Source organism: Nanorana parkeri, unplaced genomic scaffold, assembly GCF_000935625.1.
Source record: "Nanorana parkeri isolate BGI_ZX_2015 unplaced genomic scaffold, ASM93562v1 scaffold920, whole genome shotgun sequence".
NCBI classification, from domain to species: Eukaryota; Metazoa; Chordata; class Amphibia; order Anura; family Dicroglossidae; genus Nanorana; species Nanorana parkeri.
This window is the reverse complement of record NW_017307188.1, coordinates 58360-82580: the sequence shown is the minus strand read 5'-3', so window position 1 is coordinate 82580 and position 24221 is coordinate 58360. Positions and strand designations below refer to the sequence as shown.

General features: G+C 44.9%; 1 protein-coding gene across 1 annotated transcript in view; it reads left to right on the top strand.

Moving 5' to 3' along the window:
• Nucleotides 1-6598, top strand: part of LOC108794976 (paralemmin-3-like) — a 33533-nt gene extending 26935 nt beyond the window's left edge. Inside the window, exons 5-7 of the mRNA XM_018566127.1 lie at nucleotides 1389-1455; nucleotides 1854-2528; nucleotides 5809-6598. Of these exons, the coding sequence (XP_018421629.1) occupies nucleotides 1389-1455; nucleotides 1854-2528; nucleotides 5809-6597 (1531 nt within the window). The 3' untranslated portion in view covers nucleotide 6598. The remainder of the gene's footprint in view (nucleotides 1-1388; nucleotides 1456-1853; nucleotides 2529-5808) is intronic.
• Nucleotides 6599-24221: the final 17623 nt, after the last annotated feature.

Below are 24221 nucleotides of genomic sequence, written 5' to 3'. Positions count from 1 at the left end.
CCCCGCCCCCGCGAGCACGCGCGTCGCCACGTAAACACGCGTCGGGTGCGCCTACGCATGAAAACGACGAACGCGCTACACATGTTGGGTATCGCCGCGCACGCCGGAGTGAGAGCAATAATTCTTGGGCCAGTATTTTGGGGTATCTCTAAATTGATGACCTGTGGGGGCTTTTAAAGCGTCTTTTATTGACTTTTTGGGGTACTGCAGTTTTTCGCCGTTTCACGGTCGCACGCAATCTGTAAACTGGGCATGTTGGGTATTGTTTTACTCGTTGTAACCTCATCTTTTATATTTTATTAAAAAAATGGGTAATTTGTTGTGTTTTGGGGCATTTAATTAAATTTGTCACTAAATTTTGGGGTTTAATAAGGTGTTGCGCTAATATTGCGCAACATAAAAATTTTCAACTACCACCATTTTATTCTATAGGGTCTTGGCATTCAGAAAATATATAATGTTGGAGGGTTTTACGTCATTTTCAGGCCTAAAATGTGGAATATAACATGGGTGCAAAAAATGAAAAAAGGGCCTCAGTCATGAAGAGGTTAAACTTATTACCTGTGCCCCTACACCCTCCCTGCCTGCACCCCTGTTACACTGATCCCATGTGCACCTCCACACAGCCCTTACACTGCTCACCTCTGCACCCACCTATACCCCTCTTAGACTGCTCACCTCTGCACCCACCTAACCCCACTTAGACTGCTTACCTTGGCACCCTCTTTTACACTTCTCCTCCCCCCTGCACCCCTCTTATACTGCTCACCTCTGCACCCCTCTTACATTGCTCACCTCTGTGCCTCCCTTTGCATCCCTTTTACACTGATCACCTGTGCACCCCCCTCCCTGCCCACACCCCTGTTACACTGATACCCTGTACCGTCACTGCACCCCTCTTACATTGATAACATGTGAATCCCTAAACAGCTGTTACACTGCTCGCTGCCTCTGCACGCCTCTTACACTGCTTTCCCTTGCACCCCTCTTACAATGCTCACCTCTGCACCCCCTGCACCACTCTTACACTGCTCCCGTACTCATCATACACCGCTTACCCCACACCCCTCTTACATTGACCACCTGTACACTCCACACCCCTCTTACATTGATCACATATGCACCCCTACACCCCTCTTATATTGATCACATGTGCACCCCCACACCCCTCTTACATTGATCACATGTGCACCCTCACACCCCTCTTACATTGATTACCTGTGCACCCCTCACACCCTTCTTACATTGAACACCCCTTCTCTAAGCTGGGCATTACAGCAGGCTGTCTCATTGGCTGTATAAAGAAACTAGACTTTGAGGTGATGTTTTTATTATTGTATTTGGTGAATTTTTGTTTTATACTAATGTTGTCCTTGTTGTCATTCTAGTCTTCAGTCAGACCTGGTGTACCTGGAGAACCCAGAACTGAAGGCTTTGAAAGGAGTGAAAGTCCAGGTAACATCTCACATTCTATTCAGATGAACATTAGTAGAACGCTTTCTTCCCAGTGTCCTCTGACCTCTCCTAATTGTATATAAACCCTAATAAATATTTTTTTTATTTTCTACCTCCTGGTCTGTTACATATAATAGTGTAAGAATTTTGTTATATCTCTTCCATACGTGGAAAGAATACATGTCAGGAATTCAGAGCTGTCCTATGCACATTTCCTCCTGTATTATCTTAAGGGGTCTAATTAGCCCTCCTTGTTGTTATCTTGGACTTCAGTGGGTGTCTATATTGTTGAGAATAGGATGGGCCTGTTGTACCATAATAACCAAAAAGCCATGGTACATAGACCTGCATTATAAGTTAACTTTTGAGCTTTTGACTGAACTTGAATTCTGTTTCAGGGGGTCACCTTGCAAAAAGAACTTGTGAATGGTGAAAGAAACCTGCAACACGTGGATCAAAATGAAAACCTTAAAAAACATTCAATTACAGAAGAAAGCGACCAACCTGGTAATAGTCATGGGGAAAAGCCCGCCGTATCCCAACAAACCGACCATCCAGGTGCCAGTCGGGGAGAAAAGCCCGCCGTATCCCAAAAAGACCCTAAGTCAAGCCCGGAGGTGGGGGTGGAACATCCTGTCCCAGCTCCTCAATCTACAAATGTATCAGAAAATCATGAGGTAGAGCACAATCTCCATCTAGAACTTTCCAACTCAAATGAACCTGACGATAAACAAACACATCCAAGCCAAAATGCAGAAGGTTCTGTCCAAAAAGATGAAGGTGGTGTCCACAACTCTCTCAATGAAGAACATGAAATGCAGAATTCAGGGCAGAGCCCGGAACATCAGGATCAGAGAGGAGAACATCATGCTCATTCCGGAGATCCTCAAGAACTCAGCCTAGATGGAGATACTGTTGATAAAGTCCAAAGTATTCCAGACCAGAAGCTCCGTTCCCTTGAGAACACTTTTGAGCAGGAAAACCAAAATTTGAGAAGTCTTCCAAGTGAATTAGGAAGTGTTAGTCAGAAAACAGGTGACTTGCAACCAAGTTCTGGAAAGGAAGATTTGAACATTGATTTGTTCCCACAGGACCAGGATGGTAAGGAGTCCCTGCTGGATGAAATTACAAAACTGGTGAACTTTGGAGATCAAGGAGAAAGCAACCAACAGAACCAGGATGGTAACAAGCCACGTTTATCTACTGAACATCTCAGTCCAGAATCTCTAGAAGTGCACATCAACGAAGGACATAGCCAAAATCTAGAGGAACACAAAGTTTTGGTGTTGATTAGCCATGAACAAGGTCACACCCCAGATGAAGAGTTTGCATTGTCTTTAGAGACAGAAAGAGCACAACCTGTTCCAGGAAACACCCAAACAGAAGCTGAGGAGCCTGTGGCAGTTTGCATGGAGATTGAGCCAACAGATGTCTTAAATCAGGGCTCCATTTTGCATCGTGAGGACCAGACTCCGGATTCAGCACCCTCACCATTAGAAAACTCTCAGAGCTCAGTGCTGCCACCTAGTGACCAGGAAGTATGCACAACACTGCCATGTAAAGACCAAGTTCCCAGCCAGTCGCCGTTATCTGGAAGCCAGAATCAAGTTGACCAAGTCCAGATACCCCAAGTCTTAGGGGCAGCTGCCTCGGGACACAAGCAACGCTCTTCTAATCCTCCTCACGACCCATCAGCCTCCCACAAGCCTGAGACCAAAGAAACCAGCACCGCTCCTGAAAGCCAGCCCCTATTACAAAAGCCTCAAGAGACTGATGCCCACCAAGGAGCCAACACAGCCGAGACACGGGATAAGAGCACGCCGACGAAAAAGAAGACGTGCCAATGTTGTGTGGTCATGTGAGCTGAACGACGCAGTCTCAGAAATACCCTAAACGGAATCCATGACAATCATGAGCGACGCTCAACTCTGATATATAGCGTGTACATAGGTCAGGGAACTGTAACATACCAGAAATAGATGAATGATCACTCGTTTATAGAATTTTTAATCTAGCATTGGTCTAACTTTTTTTGTTTTGTTAAAGAAGAACTCTGGTTTAATTTTAATGCACTATATAGTTTTAAATTAGCTTTTGGGCTCATTCACACGAGCGTACACATCTGTATGGCGTGCACGCCCGTGCAGAGACCTGCTCCCTGGAGGGACAAGTGCTGCATGTAATTGGGTGCAACCGCCTGTACCGCCCTATGTGAGGACTCGTGATTACACGCCAGCCTGAACATGCATATCCGGGTGCTCACACTTGGATGTAGACAGTGTACAGGCACCAGCACAGATGTGCAAGTAGGGGTTGCCTTCTAACCGCATGCAGCAGCCACGTCTTCCCATATGGATGTACAGGTGGCTACACGCAATTACACGCAGCACCTGTCCCTCCAGGGAGCAGGTCTCTGCATGGGCACGCATGTCATACGAATGTACATGTCCATGTGAATGAGCCCTTTGTTAGTCACATGTAGTTTCCTCGCAATGGTAGAGAAGTTAAAGTGTATGTAAACCCTGACAATGATCTTCTTATCGAATTTCCTTCCTCTCGGTCTATAAAACATACCACTGAAAGCGTTTGGTTCTGTCTCTTCCATGCCTGCTGGTCCTGCCTGTAATCCACTGAGTATGAATTCTGCAGTGTTATCTCCTGCTGTCTACATTCCCTCTGTGAACTACAGAACCCCCTCCCATGTTGGGTCGATGAGGGGATGGGAAGGTGTTCCGTAGTACTAGCACACCTTCTGCCCTATGGTGTCAGCCCTGCACCTCCATACAGTACAGTGAGTGAGCGTTGTCACCCTAGGGCAGTGTGGAAGTGGCAGAGGGAAGTGTGTGACTGGCAGGATCACAAGCTGTAAATAAAAGGACAGGAAGCCTGAATGCAGCCGCCACATTGAAGGACTTTTTAAGCTGCAATTTGTTCCATTTTACGGTTTGGGGTTTAGAAACCCTTTAATGGTCAATTTAGCTACTTTCAAGCGTGCAAGAATGGTGTCTCTGCCCCCTCCTCCATGTTATCCTGGTGACTGACAGCACAGGTTATGCAGGAGCAAAGCGGGGACAACCTCTAAGAACAGCTTCTTGTTTGATTTGGACTTCGTGTGACTATACACCTTACAATCTTATTGTACAATCTCAATTCCATTTACCAAAACGATGTAATATGTGGAACATTGTAATAATCCATTAAATTTGTATCCAATTGAGCATGCCACTGGCACAACATAGTTATTGGTAAGTCTAAAGTAGACTGTACAGTCAGATTGTACAGTGCATGGTTTAAGCTGACCACCAACAATGTGATCGTACAATCTTCTTTAGATCCACCAACAACTACTGTATATTGCAAGGGGCTGTGTGAGTAGATCTAGATTGGATAAAAACGGAATGGACCATTGAGGGAGGTCCTCCCGTTACATAGTTGTTGGTAAATCTAAAGCTAACCATACTCCAATCTGATTGTGCAGCCTACTTTAGACCCATCACAAGTACCTATTGTACAATCAGATTGATTTGTATGTAGCCAGCAACAGGTCCTGTGTCAACAGACGTTTATTTGCATCAAACGGGTTTGCTTTCCCATACAAGTCTATGGGAATGCAGTACCTGCTTGAAGCAAGTCAGAAGGAGGCCAACAGCAGGTCAATTGCACCTGTCGTGTGGCCACACACACAGCCTAATTTTTCCTACCAGATTCCCAGCATTTGTGTCCGTAGATGAATCTTGTCGTTTGTCAGAAATGATATGACACCCGAGTTATATTATAACCACCTTCATACTGCGCCACTGTAAAAAAACAGAAGGACGGTGGACACAATTTTCTGGAGCGCCATTTGTGACTGAGCTGTCATTAAACACCGCAGATTACAGTCAGAGTGGCTCTGTACCTTGTGATCACTATGAACGAATCACAGTGATCACAAATGAAACACTGGCCGTGTTAACATACAGCCAGCCCTCCCCTTTGTTGCCACATTGGCTTATGATGGCATCTCAGGACAAATGGCAGCAAACTCAGGATGGGACAGGACATGAATCAGTGGCGTCACAAGGGGGGTGCGGCCCGCACTCGGGTGCCACCATTGTAGGGGGTGACACCAAAATGACTGACAGTCATTTTGGTTTCACCCCTTATGCAATGATGGGCACTCGGTCACGGACAGTGTCAGGAGAGAGCATACCTTATCCTGCCGGGTGAACGTCCCCTCCTCTCTCTGCCGGCGTCCATCACCAAGATGGCAGGTGTCAAAAAGACCACTGCGCATGCGTGATGACGTCACGGCGGGGTGTCACCCTGTCCCCACGTGACACCCAGCCTCGGGACTCCACTGCATGATTGAACATTGATTTGTTCCCACAGGACCAGGATGGTAAGGAGTCCCTGCTGGATGAAATTACAAAACTGGTGAACTTTGGAGATCAAGGAGAAAGCAACCAACAGAACCAGGATGGTAACAAGCCACGTTTATCTACTGAACATCTCAGTCCAGAATCTCTAGAAGTGCACATCAACGAAGGACATAGCCAAAATCTAGAGGAACACAAAGTTTTGGTGTTGATTAGCCATGAACAAGGTCACACCCCAGATGAAGAGTTTGCATTGTCTTTAGAGACAGAAAGAGCACAACCTGTTCCAGGAAACACCCAAACAGAAGCTGAGGAGCCTGTGGCAGTTTGCATGGAGATTGAGCCAACAGATGTCTTAAATCAGGGCTCCATTTTGCATCGTGAGGACCAGACTCCGGATTCAGCACCCTCACCATTAGAAAACTCTCAGAGCTCAGTGCTGCCACCTAGTGACCAGGAAGTATGCACAACACTGCCATGTAAAGACCAAGTTCCCAGCCAGTCGCCGTTATCTGGAAGCCAGAATCAAGTTGACCAAGTCCAGATACCCCAAGTCTTAGGGGCAGCTGCCTCGGGACACAAGCAACGCTCTTCTAATCCTCCTCACGACCCATCAGCCTCCCACAAGCCTGAGACCAAAGAAACCAGCACCGCTCCTGAAAGCCAGCCCCTATTACAAAAGCCTCAAGAGACTGATGCCCACCAAGGAGCCAACACAGCCGAGACACGGGATAAGAGCACGCCGACGAAAAAGAAGACGTGCCAATGTTGTGTGGTCATGTGAGCTGAACGACGCAGTCTCAGAAATACCCTAAACGGAATCCATGACAATCATGAGCGACGCTCAACTCTGATATATAGCGTGTACATAGGTCAGGGAACTGTAACATACCAGAAATAGATGAATGATCACTCGTTTATAGAATTTTTAATCTAGCATTGGTCTAACTTTTTTTGTTTTGTTAAAGAAGAACTCTGGTTTAATTTTAATGCACTATATAGTTTTAAATTAGCTTTTGGGCTCATTCACACGAGCGTACACATCTGTATGGCGTGCACGCCCGTGCAGAGACCTGCTCCCTGGAGGGACAAGTGCTGCATGTAATTGGGTGCAACCGCCTGTACCGCCCTATGTGAGGACTCGTGATTACACGCCAGCCTGAACATGCATATCCGGGTGCTCACACTTGGATGTAGACAGTGTACAGGCACCAGCACAGATGTGCAAGTAGGGGTTGCCTTCTAACCGCATGCAGCAGCCACGTCTTCCCATATGGATGTACAGGTGGCTACACGCAATTACACGCAGCACCTGTCCCTCCAGGGAGCAGGTCTCTGCATGGGCACGCATGTCATACGAATGTACATGTCCATGTGAATGAGCCCTTTGTTAGTCACATGTAGTTTCCTCGCAATGGTAGAGAAGTTAAAGTGTATGTAAACCCTGACAATGATCTTCTTATCGAATTTCCTTCCTCTCGGTCTATAAAACATACCACTGAAAGCGTTTGGTTCTGTCTCTTCCATGCCTGCTGGTCCTGCCTGTAATCCACTGAGTATGAATTCTGCAGTGTTATCTCCTGCTGTCTACATTCCCTCTGTGAACTACAGAACCCCCTCCCATGTTGGGTCGATGAGGGGATGGGAAGGTGTTCCGTAGTACTAGCACACCTTCTGCCCTATGGTGTCAGCCCTGCACCTCCATACAGTACAGTGAGTGAGCGTTGTCACCCTAGGGCAGTGTGGAAGTGGCAGAGGGAAGTGTGTGACTGGCAGGATCACAAGCTGTAAATAAAAGGACAGGAAGCCTGAATGCAGCCGCCACATTGAAGGACTTTTTAAGCTGCAATTTGTTCCATTTTACGGTTTGGGGTTTAGAAACCCTTTAATGGTCAATTTAGCTACTTTCAAGCGTGCAAGAATGGTGTCTCTGCCCCCTCCTCCATGTTATCCTGGTGACTGACAGCACAGGTTATGCAGGAGCAAAGCGGGGACAACCTCTAAGAACAGCTTCTTGTTTGATTTGGACTTCGTGTGACTATACACCTTACAATCTTATTGTACAATCTCAATTCCATTTACCAAAACGATGTAATATGTGGAACATTGTAATAATCCATTAAATTTGTATCCAATTGAGCATGCCACTGGCACAACATAGTTATTGGTAAGTCTAAAGTAGACTGTACAGTCAGATTGTACAGTGCATGGTTTAAGCTGACCACCAACAATGTGATCGTACAATCTTCTTTAGATCCACCAACAACTACTGTATATTGCAAGGGGCTGTGTGAGTAGATCTAGATTGGATAAAAACGGAATGGACCATTGAGGGAGGTCCTCCCGTTACATAGTTGTTGGTAAATCTAAAGCTAACCATACTCCAATCTGATTGTGCAGCCTACTTTAGACCCATCACAAGTACCTATTGTACAATCAGATTGATTTGTATGTAGCCAGCAACAGGTCCTGTGTCAACAGACGTTTATTTGCATCAAACGGGTTTGCTTTCCCATACAAGTCTATGGGAATGCAGTACCTGCTTGAAGCAAGTCAGAAGGAGGCCAACAGCAGGTCAATTGCACCTGTCGTGTGGCCACACACACAGCCTAATTTTTCCTACCAGATTCCCAGCATTTGTGTCCGTAGATGAATCTTGTCGTTTGTCAGAAATGATATGACACCCGAGTTATATTATAACCACCTTCATACTGCGCCACTGTAAAAAAACAGAAGGACGGTGGACACAATTTTCTGGAGCGCCATTTGTGACTGAGCTGTCATTAAACACCGCAGATTACAGTCAGAGTGGCTCTGTACCTTGTGATCACTATGAACGAATCACAGTGATCACAAATGAAACACTGGCCGTGTTAACATACAGCCAGCCCTCCCCTTTGTTGCCACATTGGCTTATGATGGCATCTCAGGACAAATGGCAGCAAACTCAGGATGGGACAGGACATGAATCAGTGGCGTCACAAGGGGGGTGCGGCCCGCACTCGGGTGCCACCATTGTAGGGGGTGACACCAAAATGACTGACAGTCATTTTGGTTTCACCCCTTATGCAATGATGGGCACTCGGTCACGGACAGTGTCAGGAGAGAGCATACCTTATCCTGCCGGGTGAACGTCCCCTCCTCTCTCTGCCGGCGTCCATCACCAAGATGGCAGGTGTCAAAAAGACCACTGCGCATGCGTGATGACGTCACGGCGGGGTGTCACCCTGTCACCATGTGACACCCAGCCTCGGGACTCCACTGCATGAATCACCCCATCTTCACTGACAGCTCCTCTGATAGCACTCTGCATTTTACAGGAGGGAACCGCTCATCATCCCCTTATCATCCAGCCCCCAGAGCTCCTCCAATCCGACCCCATGATTAAATACTGGCTCTCTGCCCATCCTGTGCCCATAATAAGGGGTTCCCATCATCCCTGTGCTAAGTTCTTGGGCCTGTACACCCGCTGTGTCCATTATGAGGGACTCCCACCATCCCTGTGCTAAGTTCTTGGGCCTGTACAACCACTGTGTCCATTATGATGGGCTCCCACCATGCTGGATTTTGTATCATTTTATATGGGGAACAGGAGCTGGAACATACAAAGGTAACCAGGAACACCCAAAACTCTCAGGAATGATGGACAAGGGCATCTCATTTTTGGATTATGCAAGACCCAACTTTAGAGTCTCTGATGGATCACATGTGCCGCATGGTGACACCAGAAGATGTCACATCTATGTCTCTGGTTTTTTTTCCAGGGTCACCAGGTGGAGGGATCAGTATTTTTAATTCGTAATTTTATATTATGCAGGGAATCTAATATAAGGAAATAGAACATACATAGGTGGACAGGAATACCCGGAAACCCTCTAGTGGACAGGAACAGAGTCAGGAATAATGGGCGGGGGGGATCTGACTGTGGGAGTATACGAGACACATAAGAAGAGGCCGACTTAGCCAACCGGACTTCACCTATAACTTAAATATTACTTCTCATTGGCCCGTGAGTCTCTGATGGATCACATGTTTTTTCCAATGTCAACCGGTGAAGGGATCAGTGTTTTTCACTCGCCATTTTATATTATAATGGGAATGCAACAGAAGGAGCTGCCATACAGGAGGTTGAACAGGAACAAAGTTGGGGAGATCTCATTGTTGGAGTATACCAGGAACAACCTCAGAGTCTCTGATGAATCAAATGTGCTGCGCGGTGACATCAGACGTGTCACATCCATCTCCATGCTTTTTTAGAGTCACCTGGTGGAGGGATCATTATTTTTCCTCAATTTTTTATATTAAACAGGGAATATATTGTAACAGAAGGAGCTGGAACATACAAAAGTGGACAGGAACACCCAAAACACCCAGGTGCACGTAGTCAGAGTTGGGGAGATCTCATTGTTGGAGTATACAAGGTACAGCCCCAGAGTATCTGATGGATTAAGTGTGTTGCATGGTGACACCAAAAGCACCCGATCCATCTCCATGTTTTTTCCAGTATCACCTGGTGGAGGGATCAGTATTTTCTTCTCGTCATATTTTATTATCTTGGGAATATTACAGAAGGAACTGGAACACAGGAAGATGGGCAGGGACACCCAAAATGTGTAGGTGCACTGGGAATGTAACAGAAGGAGCTGGAACAAAGGTGCACAGGATGCAAAGGTGGACAGGAAAACCCAAAACTCTGGACAGGATCAGAGTTGGCAACATCTCATTGTTGGAGTATACAAGGAACAACCTCAGAGTCTCTGATGGATCAAATGTGCTGCGTGGTGACACCAGACGTGTCACATCCATCTCCATGTTTCTTTCAGAGTCACCTGGTGGAGGGATCAGTATTTTGTACTCCTCATTTTATATTATCCGGAGAAGATAACAGAAGGAGCTAGAACAGTGGACAATAACAACCAAAACACCCAGGTGGACAGGATCAGGGTTGGGAATTATGGCCAGGAGATCTCATTGTTGGAGTAAGATACATAAGAAGAGGCTGACTTAGCCACCCAGACCTCTCCTATAACTAAAATATAATTTCTCAACTGGACTAAAAGAAAAAAAGTAGATATTATATATATATATATATACTTCTTGTTTTGATGTTATAATTGTACTTCTTGATGTTGGGTGAAGCCGTCTTTGGAGACATCCCATGTCTGGGTATTTCTTAGCGGAGGATCCTTCCTTATACAGAAGAACAGACTACAAAATATCTGAGTGGTAAGTTATCTGAGACACCTGAAGATATGAAAGAAACAGTTTATTTTCAACAATACAAATGAAGCGCACCTTAGATAAAACACACGCTGAGAAACACAAAGCTACGCCCTCCAGGAGTGAAAGGACATTCTTGTCTATGCAGTAAAGCAAATAGCAATGTGTATTTAGGCCGATCAGAGTCATCAGATTTAAGGATTCTGTTAAAAAAAAATGCAGAATTGGAAATTATTTTTAAAAATTTTGGGGAGGGGGGAATCCATTGCATTCCCAAAATTGCAGGAACACCCAAAATTTGCAGTTGGATGGGAGCAGAGCTGGGGAGATCTCATTGTTGGAGTACACAGGGAACAGCCTCAGAGTCTCTGATGGATCGCATGTACTGCATGGTGACACCAGAAGTATCACATCCATCTCCATCTCTTATGTTGTAAGGGATAAGACTGGGTGCACTCATCATGGCCCTGTGATGCGGAGGGCCCTCTCACGCTATCAATCCAATAATGCTCCGTGGCTCAGGGCATCATGGATGGGATGTGTCTTAAGGTAGCGCCAATAGGGTATTGGCATAAGTTACAAGAGCAGATCCTGGTGTCCCAATATGGGATACATAAGGCAACAATTCTGAGGCCCGTGCACAATTGTGCATGTGTCACTTGTTTTCATGCTTTGAGTTGCAAAGCATCTTACTGAGAGCTGATTACTGACAACACTGGGTCTATCTCTGCTGCCTAATGGAGTACACAGTCATCTTTAGACACCCTATACAACTGCTGGAACAGGAAAGTAGAGGGAAGTCTAAGGGAATGGAGCTTGTTAGTGCAATGTCTATCAGACTGCATATCTATAGTATTTCTGTGCCATCAATTGGGCTTTAAGCAGAAGTTAAGCTTTTTACTGACAAAGTGGCTACAGGCAGACTTTTTATTTGCATGCACTGAGCTATGCATGCTCAGCCCAGTGTACAGTCTCAGCACAATTCCCATGCGCATGTGTGGGAGTTACATCATCCGGGCCCGGCCAATCAAGTGGCTGAAGGCTCTGAACCGAGAAGAAGACATGGTTGCGATGCGAAGTTAGGAGATTGTGGACATCACAGTGCTGAAGACTTCCATAATGTACATACTCAGCATTATGGCTAAAAGCTCTCGGGGGCTCCTTTTTTCACTTCAGCTACAACTAGAGATTGTTGATTCACCACCAGCGGTCACTCTCCGTGTCTCAATCTAATTGTGTCACCAACTGCTGAGATAGCCACACGGGCAGTGCTTTGTTTTCAATCAGTCAGCTGACTCATAGACTTGAGAAGGAGCGGTAAAGCATAACCATTGTGCAGCACTACAAAGCAGGACACAGAACCGTATCATATAATGAGCAAACATGGCTGCCCCCATGTACATATGTAAATACAAACTATACATGGAAGCAAATCTATCAACACACGATGATACAATTATTTACGTTGTAGTTGTCTCTATAACATGTTTATGTAAAAAATACACTGAAAATATTTTCCATTTCCTTTAAAATATGCTTCTTAGTTGTCGAATAAGACGGGGAAAATCTCTGTGTGTCCACATTGGGAGGGGAATATCTAACCCATCCCCATTGTATTCTAGCAACAAAACACCTAAAAAAAAGGTTTTGGCTGGAGTTCTTCTTTAATCTATAACACCCAATAGAAAGTCCTCTTCATTGGTATCACCGTCTGCACAGATGAAAAGAGAAATCTGACGTCTTTGCACTATGACGTAACCATGAGTGTGCACAGGCTGAGTAGTCCGAGTCTGGTGTATATATCAGGAGGGAGTCTTGTCGGACAGGTTGGGCTCCATTTGTTTTGCTCGTATACCCCGAAGCTGTATAACAGCCATAATTCTGTCCTAACATGAATGTCTGTTCACAGACCAACAGCATGGAAGCACATAGGGCTCGAGAAGGTCACACCTCCGTGAACCCCTAAAACCGTAATGGAAAAATCACATTCAGCACCTCCACACCCCCAACCGCTCTTCTCTCCTTCTTCACTCCATCAGTTGTGTTTGTGGCATCTTTGTGCAGTCTCAGCATAAGCCCATCACTTCTTCAGGGCTCGGCATGAAGTGCTTCTCATAGCCGGATGTTATGGCTTGGCTCCGTTCAGGCGGGGGTGACCGTGGGGGTGACGGCGGGGGAGGGGAAATCGGTTCTATTAATTCCATCTCCGTGATGGGAGGGTTCCGAGGTGCCTGTATTGGAAAACATAAAGTACAAGATGTTACATGATGCACAATGTCACTCACGTCTGCAGTCTCACCTGCCTTCAATGCTTTAGCTCAAGGATAGGCAAACTCTGGCCCCCCAGCTGTTGTGAAACTACAAATTCCATTATGCCTCTGGGAGAGTATTGCAGTGCCTAATGGGACTTGTTGTTGAATCACAGCTGGAGGGCCAGACTTTGCCTACCCCTGCTTTAGCTAGAAGCAGGGGGAAGGTGTTTAGGCAAAACATGGAGATCTGGAGCAAGACACGAGACATCCCTATATTCCCCCCGATGGTTTTATCTGATTGCTTCCATCTCAGTGTAACTCTACAGACAGTTTAAATAGTAGGGCTTGAGTGAAAGTTGTGGGAGTCTCACTGAGAGCCTCCAAAACCTATTTTAGCTTTGGTAAGGTTTGTTACCTTTGTCCAGGTCTGTGTCCCCATTCCTCGGGATGCAGAAGAAAGGTGTTGGGTGATGGATCTCCTAAACTGGTAGATGTTCTCAAGTCTTAAGCAGTACAGAGGAGGTTATTCTGCTTGGACAGCTCTTCCAGGAGAATTGGCTGAAGATTTGCTCTTTGATAAAGCAGGGATTGGGTATGCCTTGAGTAAAGTGCCGAAAACATAACGTATACCCTGGAATTCATAGAGTGTTGCAGACACTCTTTAGAAGTGTGTTGTGCCTCCACACAACCAATGTCATAGCCTGTTACAAATTCATGTTGGAATCAGGTACACAAATGTGTCTTATGGAGGCATGGTGGGCGACAACACTGAGGCCACAGTGTCCATACTGTTGACACTCCAACCTTAGTATGTCCATACTAAGTATGTCCAGCTATCCGCCACACATCCTCAGTGGTTGCTTTGGTGTTGTGTGGCCAATAGTGTCCTCAAATGGGGGATCCATCACCACCACCAGGCCAGCTGACCTACCTTCACCAGGCCACCACCCATCTCCTGACCAAGCTTGTTACAAAGTCTTTAATTACCCAGGTATAGTCTACCCTCCAATCCACAGGAATACCAAGACTCAGCCTACCTTTGTCTTTAACAGCTCCTCATATATGAGGTATTGCAACAGATCAGTCCATATTTAAAATGGGTCCATCTTCCATGGTTGGCCAAGTTCAGTTCTTGTCCCCAATACTGGTGTACTGTTTTGTGAGCTTCTGCCAGCTACCCTGGTGGGGCTTACTCTAAGTAAGAACAGAATGAAGAACAGAAAGAACACATTCCCCAAAAAGGGAAGGCCGTAACCAGTTAGTTTACATGGTCAGTGCTCAGGGCCTAATGCACCAACGAGGCCCAGATGATATGTTTTTCCACCAACCACTTCCTTTTTTCTCTACGGTTTCCTCTCTTCTCCCAAACTCCGCCCCTCCTTGCTCTTTATACCCCTAGGTAAAGACAGGTGGGACCCCCTAAAGGAAATAACTGCATTATCTCCCTCAACCACCAAATGAGCAGTAAGAAGGCCTTACAGCGTGACCACCAATAAAAGGTCAGAATATTGGCATGTCACTTGGATTTTAAGCATTGGAATACACATATAAGCATAAAGGCTGAATTATTATTTTAGTTAGTTGTGACTTTACAAATACTTTTAAGTCTCAGCTCGAAGTTTGAAATCTGTGACGTTAGACCCTCTCACTCCAGTTGATGCCAATGCAATCTTTCTTTGCAGAAGGTTTACCTTGGCCTTGGTGTCTCGCGCAGCTGAAGGGCAAAAAGATTTGTGTTCTCCCTAAGCAATTAGTCACCGTGACCCTCCCCTGGCTGGTGAAATTTAAGTCTGCGGTTTGCCGGCCTCATCAGAAGTTGCCTGATGGGACAATTAATCAGATGAATCAGCATTTGATACGGATTTGCAGCACTGTGCGAAGTGGGCGGATAGAGGCGAACAGCCTTTTTATTCCTTGTATCCCAGCACAGCCCGCGGTGAGGGGGGAGCAGCTGAACCGGCAGAATTGGGAACATAAAACCCATGTCGTGTTTGTGTGTTTAAGGAGATACCGATTAAACATTAACTTTGCCTGCCGGTGCCGCCAGTGCTGTGTCAACTAAACGCCGCGCTGTGTCAACTAAACGCCGCGCTGTACAAATCACAGCAGGTGGTGTGAATTTTAATGGAGGATTAAAGTGTTCAGTGAGCACACAGTTTGAGTCATTAAAGTTAGGCAACTCGTAGACTTCCGGGGGGGGGGCTGTTGGAGGTGCATTGCGTCATATGACCGCCCTCAGGCAATGGTGTCCTACAGTGTTGTCATAAACACGAACGTTCGGCTTGGCTGAGCATTTGTGTTACAGGCAATGGAGGGACCGATATAAGGACAGCCAAGGAAAGCTGCAGATGCGTCTTATCTTTGAGGAAGACACTAGTGACGGGTGCAGGTTTTTTAACTCATCCAAATGACTGTTCCCCAAAACAGCAAACGGCGAACCAGGTCAACGCCCCTTCCCATAGAAATGAGACCAGTCAAAAATGACTGCGTCTTCTCATGTATAAATTCCAGGCACATCTACAAAAATACCAATTTGTAGAAAACACATTGGTACAAATTACCAATGTGTTTTATAGGCATCTAGCACAAATACCCGAGTATGACTTTATATCAACTTCCTGTGTGCAGTCTGGGAGAGAGGAGCAGTCAAGCATCCAAATTAAGGCTAAGGCCATGTCAATGCTTGCAGGGTTCAAATTTCCGAACTGTGTATCATATAGAGATCTGCAAGTGCACCCCCTAGTGGCTGAGTATGGAAGTTCACCCTAGAACAGGGCTAGACAAACCTTGGCCCTCAGCTGTAGGGAGACTACAAATCCCAGCATGCATCTGACTTTGGGAGTCATGGCTGTGGCTGCTCGAGTTTTGCAATACCTAATGGGACTTAGCTGGAGGGTTGAGGTCTGCCCATCCCTGACCTAGAATTGCTCTGTGAACATGAATAGCCATAGCCGTGACATGCCATGACAAAGACATGTTGATGATAAATGCGTAGCACCATTTGACTTCTCTGGTTGTCCAGCAATCAACATAGGAAATTGCTGGCCATTTGCCATGCAACTTATGGTGTCACTCAGCCTCCTCAGGCTATCTACAACTTTGCAATCACAAGCAGTAGATAGCATGGGGGATGGGAGGTTGGGCTGAGTGACACCATAATGTTGCACGGCGTAACTGGTAAATGGCCGTCAACTTCCAATGCTGATTGCTGGACAACTGAAGCGTGGACAGATGTACAACATGGTGCTATGGATTCACCAAGGTACACATGCTATATGTTCTTAGAGTAATTCTAGCTTGACCTTCCACTTTAAAGTGCACCCGTGCCGGGACTATGGACATTAAAGTATTTACATGTTCTTGCCACTTCAGCTCTCGTACCTTTATACTACAAGGAACAACTCAAGGATTTGCAAAAGTTAGCCATTGCAGTGGGGCTACCTCTGCACTGCAAGGGTTAAGTGCTAATTTTCTCTATGGAAAGGAATAGAGAAGATATATTTACCTGATATACTCACCTGTGTTGCGGCGGTCAGCGCTCACCTATCTTCCCCACCGCTCCGGCTATGGAATCCCCCTTGGCATCCTCATGTCCAATCCAAGTGAATGGACGTGGTGACGTCACGGGTCCTTTGACTGCCAGAGAACAGGGGGGGAAGGGGGGTACAGTCTAGCGGCCAGTGAGTATAACTTTGTTATTTTGCTCCCTAGACCAAAATGAGTAGACCCAATCATTTTGGTACAGTATGTACCAAAATGAGCAGTTAAGCCTTGCATTGCACGGGTAGCACCACCTCAAGGGTCATAATACTTTCCCCCTGAGTTCTACTATCTTATAGGAAATATAAAGGGCTAATAATTACTCGCAGTACTCTGAAAATGTACCTTTTGTCTATGATTCCCTCTGTGAAATAGCATTGCACTTCCTGGTATGTGAGGATTTCTAGGCACTCCTGTTCAGCAACCTCATAGCTGTATACCCGCAGTGTGAGTTCTCAGGCACTGCTGCCTCAGATTGCTATTCCCAGGAGTGAGATTTGCTGATGGCACTATTGTACTGCTCACTGTTCTACATGCTGGAGGCTCTGACATGGGGAAACAAAGCTCTGCCTCTACCAAGATGGCCGCCTCCTCACAAAGACACAGTGCTGAATAAGGCAAGGTATGCCAGCAATGGGAATAGATTAACTGCATGGAGACCACAGGCAACACTGGTGACTAGTCTTCTGTCTTCCATCTGCCTTTTCTTTCAGGCACAGCTATCAGAGTTTAGTTCCTTTTAGCCCTCACTAATCTCTGTAACTACCGGCACTGCAAAGCATTTGTCCTCAAAGATCACAACAGAGACTCCAAGATCTGGTTGCAGTCGTTTTCTAGCCCCTTACGGGACCTGCTCTGCGTTTACACTGATTCCCAGGCCTGCCAAGATTGTGCTCTTCATAGAAAGCAATGGGGAAGGGAGTTGTAATGTCAGTGCCTCTGCTGTAAACATTGGAGATTCATTTCTCCACAATTCCTACAGCTACTCAGGAGCTTCTTTTTTTTTTTTTTTTTTTTTAATTAAAGTGCCTTTTCATACTGATTGGAAAACCTGCAGTCAGAACTGTTTTTGGTGAATTGATTTCATAGGTTCATGTGATCGAGTGTTTTCATGCTAAATGACTGTACTTCCACAACAGCTGGAGGTAGGGTTGCCACCTTTTCTTCCATCTAAACCCGAACACTGTAGTGACGCACAGAATTTTTTTGGGGAGAATGAGCCGTGGCTTATTCATATGTAAATAGAATCACCCATTAATATGTAAATATCACAGTTGACACTATTTTCAGTGGGGAGGCCCGTAGCCCCTATCTCAATTTTGGTTGCCCCTGTCTGCCTGTTATCTTGTGTCCGGGTTTCAGCTGCCATGAAACCCGGACACAGCATTCAAAACCCGAACTGTCCAGGTGAATCCTGGACAGGTGGCAACCCTAGCTGGAGGCCAGAGTGACCCACCCCTGGTCTAGGGTTTCACAAAGCATCACAGGGAAACATTGGCAGACATGATAAAAAAATACAACAACAAGGTATCATTTTTGGGGTAACCATACCTGTTGTGAGTCCCATAACTTAATGCAGGAGGTGTCGCCATTCAATTTATACTCAGGCTTCGGGATCTTCGGCCACAAGACCAGAAGGACAGCCTTTCGGATATGGGGGTGTAAAAAGAAAACCGCCACTACAATGCATATGCAGATTAGAGATACTAAGGGCAAAGTCGCTGGGTGCAGAGTCCGGGCTCCTGAGATATCACAGACATAAAGGATAAAAGAAGAAATCATAAAGCCATTTGAATTAAGTACAAAAGAGATAAATAACCCAAAAACTGTATATCAAGGTATAGCTAAAGTGTACAGTATGTAAAGCCAAAGACTTTCTTATAGAATAGGGGATGGAAATGTGTGAAGATACAACAGGAAGTGAGAGGGAATAATCCAAAGTGAGGTGGAATACCCTCATAGACAGTTGTCACCGTCACTTTCCTGTAGGAACATTTCCTGTTCTGGTGACAACTCAAAGTTTTGCATCTTCCAACACTTTCTGTCCCAATGACAATGGTCACTGAGACAAACAGAGGTGGTGAATTACCCCAGTGATGACATAGGCAGCAATAAAACTCTGACAGAGGGTATTATAATCCCTCACCGCTCTATCCAAAATAAAAGGTTTGGCTTTAGATACATTTTAAAGGGTCAGTCCATGCAAAAATAGTATATGATCTTTGCAGAGTCTGGTGGGTTGAATAACACACAGCAATGTGTGTGGGGACAAAGCAATGAAAACCGGACTGAGATTCTATCTTTTCCCTACTCCAGGGGTGGGCAATCTTGGCACTCCAGCTGTGGTGAAACTACAACTCACAAGACTGACAGCCACAGGCGTGACTTCCAGAAACAGAAGCATGATGGGATTTGCCCTTTCACCACAGCTGGAGTGCCAAGGTTGCTTACCCCTGGAGTAGGGAATAGATAGAGCCTCAGTCAGGTTCATTGCTGTGTCCCTGTTGGGAAGATTTATAACCACTCTGTGTCCTGGTGATCATTGTTACGGGACAGAAGGTGAAGGGAAATCCATAATTTTGCAGTTGTCACCAGAAAAGGAGGTGAGGGGAAATCTTCCAATGGGGCACCTGTTCTGGTGACAGTCTAAAGCTGGCCATAACATATGGCCTATTACTGTGAATCAGCCACAAAATTGGGTTGTGCGTGGTCTTGCCGACACCACCCAACTCAACAGACTTTGACTGGAATAAAGTCGTCAGAACAGTGACTGGAGCCAATCAACTGCAGCAAGGATATTCATCCATCCACGCTGTTTAGCCCGCTGGGCTGAAGGAGAAAAATCTTTACGTGTACGGCCAACTTAAAAGAGGAGTTTCCCTCACTTTGGAAAGATTTCCTGTAATATCCTGTTGTGTCCCTGGGACAGAAAGTGAATAATTGTCTCCCCAGTGGTGCAATGATAGGAAACAAGAACAAGAGTTTTAATCATTCCTTACTTTATCCAAAACTAAAAGAAAAGTTTAGGCTTTAGAAGACTTCTAGAAGTGAGATCACTCACTATAGTTCTTGACTTTGTGCCCAACAGTCTTGGAGGTCCATGGTCCTCGCCCAGCTTGGGTTTCCCCACTCCTTTTGTTGCATTTGTCAGAATATAAAATACATCAAAAAGCCATTATTCTAGGTGTAACCTCCTAAAGGTGCCCATACACTTTACAACCATCCCAAGACCTTAGTCTTGGGATGGTTGTAAAGTAATTAAAAAAACGTACGATCTGCCCATCTTGGACAGGCAGATCGATCATCACAAGCCCGCCCCCCCCGAGGCTGCAGGTGTGCAGATTACTCAACAAACCAACACCTCCCAGAGCACAGATATCAGTTTTGGATGGACTGAAATATAAGATATCTGTAAAGAATAAGTCAAGGCAACTGGACTTGCTGTATTTTTCTTGAAGACGTTTCACTGGACATCTGATTAGCTTTCTCAATTCAGAATGACTTGTGCAAACATTATCTGGGAATAAATATGGTGAATGTTGTTCCAATCCACATAATCTGTTAGTCACAACCAGGTGTTGATTGCATGTGCACAATTGGAGTCTAGGAGGTGTCATAACCTGCCCAGAGATAGTCGGTGTATGTCGCTGAAACAAAACAGCAGCTACACCAGCGTATGGCACAGCATAGAAGAGCCAAACCCTTTGGTCAGGATTCGGCAGTGTACCTACATCTAAATATTATGTGGATTGGAACAACATTCACCATATTTATTCCCAGAAAATGTTTGTATAAGCCATTCTGAACATTCTGAATTAAGAAAGCTGGTAGGGTGTCCAGTGAAACATCTTCAAGAAAAATACAGCAAGTCCAGTTGCCTTGACTTGTTTTTTACAGATATACCATGACCTGGATGAATGAGAACCTTCACAGACATTAAATATAAGATATTGTACTTATTCATTGACTCATTCTTCATGCTTGTGTCCATACCCTTAGTCTGAAATGTTTGGCTTTTACTTGGCACTCCTTCTCCTGCTCCAGTGGATGCTGTGATGAAGGTGTGGTATACCGTCCTTGGCAACAGTCCTGAGAAGGTCAAGTTCCTGCCGTGTACTGTACCAAACATATATATGTTAAACCGCATGTATTTGAGTCATAACACAGGGTTAAAATACATATATGAAAAACAGGTTCGAAAGACACAAGACAACAATAACAAAAGGAAAAACGATATATTACGCAAAAGGAAGTACAAACACCACATAACTGACAATATATCTTTCATAAAAGAATATTAATCATTAAAACCCATATATCTGAGGAAGGGATAATCATGGGCACCTGAATGGTCCCAGCAATGAGTGTTTGCATGATGCTGATTTTGGCAGCGGACGTCTGCTTTGTTAATTCATACTGGTGTTCAACCTAAGATGACATACTATGATTATGGTTAGTTAGGTGATGATATTGGGAGTATTTTAACATAAAAGAATCAATTATTTATATATAGGGCTCATATAGGCCTGTGTGAGAATGGCAATCAACACCTGTGTAGCGTTGATTCTACTGCTGCTTATACTGTTTGAGGAGTGACAGTAATAAGCATGTCTGAAGTACTTCTCTCATCTCTGCATGGACATTGTGAGAAGGAACAGTAATGGGCACTTCTATAACGCCAAACTTATCTTTGTATAGACATTGTGAGAAGGAACTGTAATGGGCACTTCGATGATGCCAAACTTATCCTTGTTCAGACATTGTGAGAAGGAACTGTAATGGGCACTTCTATAATGCCAAACTTATCTTTGTATAGACATTGTGAGAAGGAACTGTAATGGGCACTTCGATGATGCCAAACTTATCTTTGTGTAGACGTTGTGAGAGAGGGCAGTGCTGAACACCTATGTCATGCTGACCCTACCTCTGGATAGACAGGGCTGGAAGTGACAATATTATTTGCAATGATCATGGTTGCTATGATCATGCTGATATTGGAGGTATTTTAACATAAGCAATTATATATATTTAGGGGTGCTAAAGGTTCTGTTTAGCCAGTGTGAGAATGGACAGTAATCAGCATTTGTGTAGTACTGATCCTATCACTATTTAGTGCTGATATTATCTCTGGATAGACAGTGTAAAATAGGATGGTAATGGGCACTTATGTACTGCTGATTCTACTTCTGGTTCAACAGTGTCAGAAAAGACAGTAATGGGCACCCATATTGAGCTGATCCTACTACTGGATATTCAGTAAGAAAAGGGACAGTAATGGGCACCCATATTGTGCTGGTCCTACCTCTTGATATACAGTATGAAAAGGGACAGTAAGGGGCACCCATATTGTGCTGATCCTACCTCTTTATATACAGTATGAAAAGGGACAGTACTGGGCACCCATATTGAGCTGATCCTACTACTGGATATACAGTATGAAAAGGGACAGTAAGGGGCACCTGAATAGGGCTGATATAAGCTTCTGGTTCTACAGTGTCAGAAAGGAAAACAATGGGCACCCATATTGAGCTGATCCTACCTCTTGATATATAGTATGAAAAGGGACAGTAAGGGGCACCCATATTGTGCTGATCCTACCTCTTTATATACAGTATGAAAAGGGACAGTAATGGGCACCCACATTGTGCTGATCCTACCTCTTGATATACAGTATGAAAAGGGACAGTAATGGGCACCCATATTGTGCTGATCCTACCTCTTGATATACAGTATGAAAAGTGATAGTAATTTCTAACCTGTGTACTGCTGATTCTACTTCTGGTTCTACAGTGTCAGAAAGGAAAACAATGGGCACCCATATTGAGCTGATCCTACCTCTTGATATACAGTATGAAAAGGAACAGTATTGGGCACCTGAATAGGGCTGATATAAGCTGTGTTTAGACATAGTCAGATGGAATAATGATTTGTACCTGTGTGCTGCTCACAACCTGTTGTGCTGTTTAGATAGATCGTATAATGTTTCAGGTTTCCTCTCAAATTATGCCTCGGAATTGCATCCCATGACATAAAGACTTCTGATGAAGAAAGGACATGGATGGAATAGGTGGGGACTGCCAAAGGAACTGCCAAAGGAAGAAAAAAAGATATGCACTTTAAATTTTAAGTAGGAACTTAATCTAGGACCTGCTGATCTACGGGTCATATCCGCCCTGAATATTACAATATATATATATTATACATATATACACATAAACATATATTCACATACATACATACATACATACATACACACATCTGCACAACAGTTTTATACTTCTATTAAGTTATATTACTATACATAAATAATATATATTATTTGTTATCAATGAATAACCTACAAAGTGCATTAACAGAAACAAAACCAAATCTAATCAATATTTGGTGTGTCACCGCTTTGCACACCCCACCTCTCCAAGGTACACTTGCACCCAGTTAAGGATTTTGTGGGCGTATGAGTTAGCACATTATTAAAAATTACACCAAACAGGTGCTAATGATCAACAAGATAACATGAAGGTAAAACGCAATCATTAATTGTAAGGCTGGGCACACACCTTACAACCATTGCAAGACTTTTGTCTTGCGATGGTTGTAAGGTAATTAAAAAAACGTACGATCTGCCTATCTTGGACAGGCAGATCGTACTTGCGATGATCGCAAGCCGCGCCCCCCTGAGGGGCGGGCTTCCGATGACCGCAATGGCGAACAGGCAGTGTGCGCTTGCGCACACCGGCCCGTCCGGCTTTTATCTTCCGAACATGCTTCACACCCGCCGAACATCCTACGATGCTCGGCGGATTTTCGAACATGCCCCTAATATAAAAGTCGTGTGTTGCGTTTGTCGTTTGTTTTGCCTTACAGTAGTAGAGGACGCACGGCTTCCACACACCTTACGATAATCGTACGATCGCGGGATCTTATCGTACGATTATCGCAAGGTATGTGGGCACCTTAAAAAAATCAGCTTTGTAGGAGGAATGAAACTGGGTAAGGAAAAGCCATGCTTTACTAGCAAGTTGAGGTCACTGAATACTCTCCAATGCAAAAATCCTTAAACAATGGCAAGACTGAGAACAGCAGTGAGCGGTCTTTATTTCAGGAGGGGGGCGTAAGTTGCATAAGTTGAGAGAGCAGCAGTGACCGGTCTTTATTTCAGGAGGGGGCAGAGACAACACCAGTCACCCTGCACAAGTTGAGAGAGCAGCAGTGACCGGTCTTTATTACAGGGAGCTCCAAGTGTCACACTGGATTACTGCACAGATGTGGAAGAAATACACAAAGCTCACCAAGATTCAAGAAAAACCCCATGACTTTAGTATTTTGACAATATTTGCTTGTCCAGCAATTCAGCTTTAAAGACCAACTCCAATCAACAAGTAAATGTACTCAGTGA